General features: G+C 47.5%; 1 protein-coding gene across 1 annotated transcript; it reads left to right on the top strand.

Moving 5' to 3' along the window:
* The first annotated feature begins 4108 nt into the window (after window positions 1-4108).
* On the top strand, window positions 4109-10426 carry LOC123052576 (protein FLX-like 1). The gene is made up of 5 exons (XM_044475822.1): window positions 4109-4662; window positions 8274-8506; window positions 9328-9491; window positions 9828-9904; window positions 9988-10426. The coding sequence occupies exons 1-5, from the start codon at window positions 4117-4119 to the stop codon at window positions 10081-10083; spliced, it is 1116 nt and encodes a 371-aa protein (XP_044331757.1). The 5' UTR covers window positions 4109-4116; the 3' UTR covers window positions 10084-10426.
* Window positions 10427-10550: the final 124 nt, after the last annotated feature.

Genomic DNA, 10550 nt, shown 5'->3' with positions numbered 1-10550 from the left:
TGGTGAACATCACTATGTTGATCATATCTACTATATGATTCACGTTCGACCTTTCGGTCTCAATGTTCCGAGGCCATATCTGCATATGCTAGGCTCATCAAGTTTAACCAGAGTATTCTGCGTGTGCAAAACTGGCTTGCACCCATTGTATGTGAACGTAGATCTTATCACACCCGATCATCATGTGGTGTCTCGGCACGACGAACTATAGCAACGGTGCATACTCAGGGAGAACACTTATACCTTGAAATTTAGTGAGGGATCATCTTATAATGCTACCGCCGTAGTAAGCAAAATAAGATGCATAAAGGATAAATATCACATGGAATCAAAATAAGTGATATGATATGGCCATCATCATCTTGTGCCTTTGATCTCCATCTCCAAAGCACCGTCATGATCACCATCGTCACCGGCTTGACACCTTGATCTCCATCGTAGCATCGTTGTCGTCTCGCCAACTATTGCTTCTACGACTATCGCTACCGCTTAGTGATAAAGTAAAGCAATTACATGGCGATTGCATTTCATACAATAAAGAGACAACCATAAGGCTCCTGCCAGTTGCCGATAACTTTTACAAAACATGATCATCTCATAGAACAATTTATATCTCATCACGTCTTGACCATATCACATCACAACAAGCCCTGCAAAAACAAGTTAGACGTCCTCTACTTTGTTGTTGCAAGTTTTAGTGGCTGCTACGGGCTTCTAGCAAGAACCGTTCTTACCTACGCATCAAAACCACAATGATTTTTCGTCAGGTGTGCTGTTTTAACCTTCAACAAGGACCGGGCGTAGTCAAACTCGATTCACCTAAAGTTGGAGAAACAGACACCCGCTAGCCACCTGTCTGCAAAGCACGTCGGTAGAACCAGTCTCATGAACGCGGTCATGTAATGTCGGTCCAGGCCGCTTCATCCAACAATACCGCCGAATCAAAGTAAGACTTTGCTGGTAAGCAGTATGACTATTATTGCCAACAACTCATTGTGTTCTACTCGTGCATATAACATCTACGCATAGATCTGGTTCTGATGCCATTGTTGGGGAACGCAGTATTTCAAAAGATTTACCCACGATTACGCAAGATCTATCTAGGAGATGCATAGCAACGAGCGGGGAGAGTGTGTCCATGTACCCTCGTAGACCGAAAGCGGAAGCATTTAATAGCGCGGTTGATGTAGTCGAACGTCTTCGCGATCCAACCGATCCAAGAACCGAACGTACGACACCTCCGCGTTCAGCACACGTTCAGCTCGATGACGTCCCTCAAGCTCTTGATCCAGTTGAGGACGAGGGAGAGTTCCGTCAGCATGACGGCGTGGCGACGGTGATGATGAAGTTATTGGCGCTAGGCTTTGCCTAAGCACTACAACGATATGACGAGGTGTGTAACTGTGGAGGGGGGCACTGCACATGGCTAAGAGAAGACTTGGTGTCCTTTGGGGTGCCCCTTCCCACGTATATAAAGGAGGGGGGAGTGTCGGTGTCAAAACCGGCGGATCTCGGGTAGGGGGTCCCGAACTGTGCGTCTAAGGCGGATGGTAACAGGAGGCAGGGGACACGATGTTTACCCAGGTTCGGGCCCTCTCGATGGAGGTAATACCCTACTTCCTGCTTGATTGATCTTGATGATATGAGTATTACAAGAGTTGATCTACCACGAGATCGTAGAGGCTAAACCCTAGAAGCTAGCCTATGGTATGATTGTTGTTGTCCTACGGACTAAAACCCTCCGGTTTATATAGACACCGGAGGGGGCTAGGGTTACACAGAGTCGGTTACAAGGGAGGAGATCTACATATCCGTACTGCCAAGCTTGCCTTCCACGCCAAGGAGAGTCCCATCCGGACACGGTACGAAGTCTTCAATCTTGTATCTTCATAGTCCAACAGTCCGGCCAAAGGATATAGTCCGGCTGTCCGAGGACCCCCTAATCCAGGACTCCCTCAGTAGCCCCTAAACCATGCTTCAATGACGATGAGTCCGGCGCGCAGATTGTCTTCGGCATTGCAAGGCGGGTTCCTCCTCCGAATACTCCATAGAAGATTTTGAACACAAGGATAGTGTCCGGCTCTGCAAAAGAAATTCCACATACCGCCGTAGAGAGAATAATATTTCCACAAATCTAATCTGCTGACGCATTTTGCAGCATGACATCACACCACGGCCCGGTCATTATTCGAACCGTTTTTCACAACCAGCCACTGCACATATTGCGAGGCGGTTTCCTTGGCACGTCTTGTTGAAGCAGAGATCGTGTCCCCTTATCACGGGATTCTCATCAGTACGGGTGTGGGTAACCCAACTACGCCATCAATTACGGCGCTTGGGGAATAAGCGGTTTTACCAGGCAAGTGGTGAGGCGCAGAATCCCTGCTGCCTTTATAAGGGGGTAAGGACTCCCTTTCGCACCCACGCTTTCTACTTCCCAATTCATTCCCCTTCGCCCAAGCTCCAGCGCTCAGGCATTCATCTTCTCTGCCCACAAAAGGCCTTCCGAAGATGTCCGGATCCGGAGCAGGAGGCAAATGGATGGCCTCTACCGTCCGAGAGAAGGATATCAAAAAGCTTCGGGAGGCCGGGTACCTGGCCAAGAAAATCAGCCACCGACTCCCAGCGACGGGACAGATTGTCCCTACTCCGGAACCCCACGAGAGGGTTGTATTCCTCCCTCACTTTGTCCGCGGGCTAGGGTTTCCCCTCCACCCGTTCGTTCACGGCATCATGTATTACTATGGGATCGATCTTCATGATCTGTCCCCTAATTCTTTTCTCAACATCTCGACATTCATTGTCGTGTGCGAGGCTTTTCTCTGCATCTCGCCGCACTTCGGTTTATGGCTGAAGATTTTTAACGTGAAGCCCAAGGTGGTGGGTGGCGAGCACCTCGAGTGCGGGGGCGCTATGGTGAGCAAGATGCCCAACGTCATATGGCCAACGGGAACCTTTAATGATTCTGTCAAGGAGTGGCAATAGCAGTGGTTTTATATCACTGAGCCGCGCGGCACAGAGTGGGCCGCCTCTCCCGAGTTTCGATCCGGTGCCCCCTACGGCTTACATCCTGGGTCAAGAAAGGCCTGGGCTGGTCCTCGTCCGATGAACTGCCGGTGCTCCATACGCGCGTTAAAGATATGGGAGACAAGAACATTGAACTTGTCAATGTGGTCCAGGTGATGCTAGTTCATCGGATCCTGCCTTGTCAGCACCGGAGTTGCAATCTATGGGAATTCGATCCGGCCAGGCACCAAACACTTTGGCGGTAGCGGTAGTCCGACTGTGGCGGCGGCGGTGGCGGCGACCCTCCCGCGGTCCGCCGGCAGAAGCACCGGGCGCTGCAAAGCGTCTGCGCGAGGCAGCCGGACCACACCCCGTGCTTCTCGGAGGCCGCCGCGAGCAGCACCACGACACACGTTCAGAGCAGCACGGTGGTGCTGTCGCGCGTCACCAGAGGCTCACACGCACCGTTCGCCATGCCTTCGCTGCCTTTCCGCCAGCGCCCCATCTCATCTGCAATGCCTCGCGGGGAAGCCCTCTCAAGGCGATGTAGATTTGGCAGAGAAAGAGGTGGCGGCGGCGGAGAAGCAGGAGTGGTTGGAGGCCTTGTGGGGAACGAGAGCGAGGTCGCGTGGGTTTCAAGCCTTCTTTGGAAAGGCAAAGGGAAGAAACTTGGGGCAGTGTTATCTGCGGGAGATTGATCCAGCGAGCCACACTCACTGACATCAGGCCCAACAACATGGCGCGACCCACATGCAGATACAAACACGCAGCACCCAATCGAGAACTTTAGAGAAAAAGGCCAACGGGCCAATCGGGGACTCGTGAGAAATTCACTATTCATTCGTTAACGTATATTGAATCCGACGTGGACATGGCTAGAGGGCGCCATTGTCCCGTAGCTTATTGTGTTTGATGTGCATAGGGTTGGCAATTCCTTCTTTTCAGTGTGTTCTCATAGAAAACTATCGCCCTTGGATCGAGATGAGAGGGCTCTCGAGGCGTTCGCCAGGAATTGCCCCCTGAGGAACGTCAGGTAGATAAGATTTCCGAAGAATAATCCCTTCCCACTCCTCAGCGAAGCATGGAATTAATAAATCTTTCAAAGTAGCTATGTGCAAAATTATCTGTTCGTCGGCGTCCCTTCAAGGCTTCAACAACCCTTCGGTAGGGTTCCGGCGACTCCGCATGGCCGGTCGCCACCGTAACCCGCTGCCTTCTTCCTTCTCCCGCGGCGCCGGTGCTGGAAACCACCCGCACCCTCCTCCGCCCCATCACCCTCATCTCCCGCCTTACCACCTCGACGAATTCCGCGAGCCGCCGCGCCTCCCCCCGCACCACCTCGATGACTTCCGAGACCCGGCTCGCCTGCCACCTGGCCACCCCGACAGCCTCCGCGAGCATCCTCCTCTGCCGCGCCACCACTTCGCGGGCCACGGCGGAGGGGCCCTGCCCCCAGCATCGCACATGGCCGCGGCGCTGGAGGAGCGTATCGGCGCGGAGATTGAGGAGGCGCACGCGCTGCTCGGACAGAACCAGCGACTCTCTGCGACGCACGTGGCGCTCGTGCAGGAGGTCTCCGCCGTGCTGCACGAGCTTGGCCACACCGCTCGAGCCATCGGCGCTGCCCAGCAAGAGGGAGATCTCCGTATTCGTGAGGTGTGGATGCTTTCCATTCGTTAAGTGCCCTGAGTTGATCTTTCTCTCTTTGCATTGCAAATTCAGTGCCAATATATACTCATCCCTGCTTAATGCAAATTGCAACATTTAACCCAGTACAAGAAGCTCCACAAAGCCTTTTTTTTAGAAAGAAGCTCTACAATGCCTTGAGCCTGTATGATGCGACTTTGGTGTTACATACATTCCTAAACTCATCCTGGCGTTGCAAATGCAGGAAGTAACTCCTTAGAGTATGATATGTACTGTATTTTGTGTATTCATAACGACTAACGAGCATGCAAATTTTAGCTTATCATCACCTATTTCCAACTGCTGTTGTACGCTGTGTCTTAATTTTGCATAGGGCAATGATAGTGTATTGTAGTTGGAGAGTGGATTTTTGGAAGCCGGGTGTATTGGAGGACCTTATTTTAAATACTTTGAAAATCACATTTAAGGTTTCAAAAAATTCTGAAAAAAATTCTACGTGATCATATGGATGTATATTACACATGTGTAATGTTTGGTGATGAAATAAGTAACTATGCGACCTATATAAAAATGACAAAATGGTGATTTCCAAATAGTGAATAATGCATGCACTGTTCATCTTTCTAAAATCACGATTTTGTCATTTCTGTGTAATTCACATGGTTACTTATTTCAACATCAAAGTTTACACATGTGTAATATACATTCATATAAACATGTTGATTTGTTTTCAGAATTTTTTGAAACTTCAAAAAAGCATTTTGGCACAGTTCAAAAAATAGGGCTCCAATACACCCGGGTTCCAAAGTGGCTTTTTGATTGTAGTTGCAGCAAGTCTGAAAGCTGGCATCCATTGATGCTCTGAACTACCAAAGCCGTGGGGAGATGACCCAAACAGCATAGGGGCCAGTATTATGCCGTATTTGGTTTCCTCCACCTGTATTTGTGAAGATGAGAGATACGATAATAACATGGCAACTAGAGAAGCACGTTTTATTTTCCTCACAGGGTAGGGCTGAAGCAAGGGAAGGAACTGCCACCCTTCATTTTCTTTCTCTTGAAAGTCTAGGGTTAGTCTCCTCCTTTTTTCCTCCCTTTCTTTCCATCTCCCCTATTTTGATGACGCTGGGAGCTTGGCGGCAGTAGTGTTATCCGTTATGACATCAGGAGGCATGAGAAGCCACTAGTCTAGAATCCTGTGTTTGTACTTCTCTCTGTGTGTGATGTCAAGTTGTCCAGGCCAGTTTTGTAGACGGGACAGGCTTTTGCTGGCTCGCACTGGACTATGATCTATCTTTTTTCCTTTGATCTCATCTTCCTGTCCTTTTTGCAAGCACATAAACAACGGAGTCAAGGCAGAGATGAAGAAGAATGACGTAATATAATATGCAAGGAGTGTCACTCTATTTTCACAAATGGTAAACAGGACATTTCGTTCATGCAAATGTAATATGCAAGTCTACATTGGCTTACATTTTCCTGCGCTTATTTGGGCCGAGAACTAAGCGTCCCTCTATTGGGAGCCATGGGAGTGTGTCGTGTGTGCAGAAACACAACACCGGGGACAAGTGATGCCCCCTTTTTTTGGTTCGGAGAGGGGAACCGAGACGCTCGAATCCAAACTCTACAACATGGTGGTTTTTACCCAGGTTTGGGCCGCTGAGTAACGTAACACCCTACGTCCTGCTGGATTTTCTCACTGGATGTGATGAACAATGTTTACAAGAGATGGTTTTCGTTGCCGGGGCTTGCCGGGACTAGGAAATGAGCTCTAGTACGTGGGTGTAGACTTGCTAGGAGCCGAACCCTGATCTAGGTAGCTTGGACCTCCTTTTATAGATACAAGGGGTGGCCACAAGTGCTACAAGGCAGTACATAAGGTAGTTGCACAGTGGAGCACCTAGCACATTTAATGTGCGAACACGTGGCGTCGAACCACGTTGCTGGGGGCAGATGCACGTCCCATCGGAGGCAGCTTTGTTGATCCGTGCCCGCCACTGTTACATGCATCGGCAAGTGGCACGCATGCGGGGGTGAGCCGCTGCGCACGGAACTTGCCCTCCAAGGGAGGCCATGCATGCTTGATAACACGCCCTGAGCTATGGCTGGCCGCTGCAGGTTTAGGCCACTGGTGGTATGAGCAGTCCCATCACTGCGCCTGCTAGCGACAGGTCATTGGCGGTCTTGAGGTCGTTCTCGGGAGGCAGACGACGGGTAGGATCTTCCCCAGAAGAAGCTCTTTCCCATGGTGACCTTGGTCTTGACGTTGTCGAGGGTGTCAGAGAGCCCTTCCTCAGGTGTGATGATCTTGTCAGTGAAAGTCTTCACAAAGATCTGCATCTGGAGGAGGATTCTTGACAAAAATCTGCATACCACCACGTTGCCGGGAGGCAAGGTGGTAGCATGGAGTGCTTCTGGATGGTGTAGTCAGCCGTGGCGCGTCCGTCCTCGAACCACCTGTCAGCAGTGAAGGCAGCCTCGCCCACCTTGGAGGTAGGCTCCCATAGCCTCAGATCTTGACGAAGATCTACTTGCCACCTTGAAGGGGGCGGAGTCTTGTAGTACACGGGCAGCTAGCCCGTGCCCGCTCGTTGGTGGGGCTGCCGCGGCCCATGCAAGACGGATCAGTGGGACCCCAGTCTCCACGGAACAGACAGATTGTGTGAGTGCCAACCGCCCAGAAGGGTTCAACTCCCATTGGGCGGAATTCTTTTGGAGTGCCTGGTGTCTTGGTCATTCTTCTACAAACAATGCCACCAGGTGCTAGTGCCTGATTGGTTGAGTTTTTTTAGTACTTATTCGGGCCATTTCCCCCACATTTTTTGTGGACTGGAGTATCGATACACAAATTCTTGATGCAATGGGTGTGAATTCCAAATTTTCTGTGCCATATATGATATATCTAAGTGATATGTGAGATCTGGATACAACACAGAGCAACTGCTGCATCTGCCTTCATAAAGATGCAAAAGCCTCCCCTACGCCAACTCTTTGTCCAAAAGAGATTTATGAGCACTAGAATTCACTCCTTCAACGTGAACTTTGTAACTTCTGTTGTATGACCTTTTTGTATAAAGTATTTGAAATTACATAAATATTTCATTATAGTTTATATATGCTTGCTTATCTGTAATATTTTTTCAACCACACTCTTATTTCAAACCACACAATCCGTTGCCTATAGTTCAGTTACAAAACTATCACAGCTTTTTTACTTGTTTATAGTTAGTGCATTTTGCATGACATGTTATACTGTTTCGTTTGTTACTGGTTCGAAGCTGTGTACCCCGCACATTTTTTTGACTACTTTTGCTCAAGATACCCATTATATGGTAGTGTTTTTAAAATATATTCTGACTTTGTATGTTATTATTAAAATTCTCTTCTCTTTGATAGAAATCTGCCTGAGTTAAATACTCCCTCCGTTCCTAAATATAAGTCTTTTTAGAGATTCCAATATGGACTACATACGGAGCAAAATGAGTGAATTTACACTCTAAAATATGTCTACATACATCCGTATGTAGTTCGTAATGAAATCTCTAAAAAGACCTATATTTAGGGGCGGATGGAGTAGATTAGTTTTGGCATGTAAAATTGACTTGTTTTTTGTGTTAAAGGTCTATGAGAGGTTAATGAAAATGGAAGCAGAGTTCCGAGCAGTAGAGGAGATGAGAGCGGAACTTGCACATGTTCGTATGGACATTCAACAGCTGGGTGCAGCAAGACAGGAACTCATGGGTCAGATTCAGGGATATACACAAGATTTGGCTCGTTCAGCAGTAGAGTTGCAGCAGGTGGCTGCAGTGAAAGCTGAGACCCAAGAACTCAGGCATGAAACACAGCATTTAAGGTAAGTCCCCTATTGACCTTGCATGTACTCTCTCTATTTGAAAATATACCTGTTCAGTATTTTTTGAAATACAGTCATAATTCATTGGTGCTTTCTATGTTATGCCCTGGTTTATCTTTCTCCTCTTGGCACTAATGAGGAAACATTCTCTTGGTCCTATAGCCTCCTTTACTGGTGTGCCTGATCAAAATACAGCATACAGTTTCAAATGAAGTGTTTTATGGAATAGTTCCACCCCCAAACCTGTGTAGATATCCACTTAAGCCCCTGAGCTACCCATGAATTTTAAATACTGGAACACCTAATCGCCTATAGTGATTTCGAAGCCGATTTTGTCACTGTGGAAATGAGATGGCATCTCTGCTATCAAAAGGTCACGCTAGGCATATTTCTCTATTATCTCTCTCTCTCTCTTGAGCACACGAACGTCCCAGTCAACAGAAGAAAATGCGATAGACCACTAGCTCCGTCCACCACCTACATGTGGTCCGAGTTAGCCTCTGCTTTCACCTTTTCACACTGACATGCCTGTCACCTTGTGTTACTGGGAAAACCGCCTCCAAAACCACCTTGGGGGTAGTGCTTTGTTATGGGATGTCTAGGGGGAACAATAGCCAGTTTTGTTGGTTAGAGGGTAAAAAGTGATTTTCTTAAAGCTCGATGCGACAATATGGGTTTATTAAGTTCTGATTGAAATGATTTGTCACATTGGATTGAATTGAATTTTAAATTTCCGTGAAGTAACACCGAGAAAGGTGAGGTTGCAAGAAGCCCTTTATTTTTTATTTTGTGAACTTACATACTTTTGAACTAACTTGCAGATCCAGTATTGAGCTTGAGAAGAAAGGATATGCAGAGAGTTATGAGCAGGGACAAGAGATGCAGAAGAAATTGGTCTCAGTTGCTTCTGAAGTGGAGAAACTTCGTGCTGAGGTTGCTAATGCTGAGAAGAGATCACGAGCTGCTGTATCTGCAGGCAATCAAGGTTTGTTTTTACATTAGATTGCATATGTTGCAGATAGTAGTTGTGCTACTTATCTGTAAATTGACATGCTAAATACGGTTCTGTCCGCAGCCAATCTGCTTGAAGAAGACACCATCATGAGCCTTAAAATAGTGAAACTTTGTACTCCCTCCGTAAACTAATAATCTAATATAAGAGCGTTTAATAACTAAAATAGTGATCTAAACACTCTTATATTAGTTTACAGAGGGAGTAATATTCTATCAAGGGCATAATAATTAATAAGTAAGGCTGACTATATAGTACAATTTGCATGTATCTGAAATGTGGATTATGCTTTGTGCACCCATCCCGCAGGTTATGCTGGAGGCTATGGAAATCCTAATGCCAATTATGCTGCAAATCCTTACAATGCTGGATACAGCATGAATCAAGTATGTCTTGTGCTTTGTTTTTGAAGGCACTCTCTTTTGTATCCTTATTTGAATCCGCGTCTCAGATGGCATCTTTATCTCAGGCAAATGCTACTGATTCTGGTTCTCAGTATGGGGCTGGGGCAGCGCACAGTTCCTGGGGCGCCTACGACATGCAAAGAGCTCCAGGACGGAGATGAATACCGACATCCTCCTCCTCTTTATTTTATTATTAAGGCCGCGTTCGGCTCCTCTCCGCTCCCTCCACTCCGCTCCGGAGCGGACCAGGTGCTAGCTCATTTTCACGGAGCTGCTAAAACTGAGCTCCACGACTCCACGGAGTCGGAGCGGTGAGGAGGGATTCCGAACAAAGCCTAAATCTGGTCCTGTTAGCGAAGTAACAAACGGAGATTTCTGGCACAACCTGATTTCTGTGCAATGTTGATTTATGACGAGTCAGATATGCCTTGTGTATTTCTTGACCTTTATCTGAGTGAGTTACATGCTTATTGCACGTTTACAGTGATCTAGGTTACCGCGAAATTGCATTTTGTGTACATGTGCTCTTTCACCTAATGCAGTTGTCACTACCTTTGTTTATTACAAGCATCTTTTCCCAGTGTTGCCATTACCATTGATCTAAAAGAAAACTGACATGGGATGCTCG

The sequence above is a fragment of the Triticum aestivum genome, chromosome 2D, assembly GCF_018294505.1.
Source record: "Triticum aestivum cultivar Chinese Spring chromosome 2D, IWGSC CS RefSeq v2.1, whole genome shotgun sequence".
Taxonomy (NCBI): domain Eukaryota; kingdom Viridiplantae; phylum Streptophyta; class Magnoliopsida; order Poales; family Poaceae; genus Triticum; species Triticum aestivum.
Note: the sequence above shows the minus strand (reverse complement) of the source record. Positions and strands in the feature narration are given on the sequence as shown.

Coding starts and splice junctions, on each gene's coding strand:
- LOC123052576 (XM_044475822.1), top strand. CDS start 4,117: ATGTGCAAAATTATCTGTTCGTCGGCGTCCCTTCAAGGCTTCAACAAC. Junction 8,507..9,327: donor CATGAAACACAGCATTTAAG/GTAAGTCCCCTA, acceptor ACTAACTTGCAG/ATCCAGTATTGAGCTTGAGA. Junction 9,492..9,827: donor TGTATCTGCAGGCAATCAAG/GTTTGTTTTTAC, acceptor CCCATCCCGCAG/GTTATGCTGGAGGCTATGGA.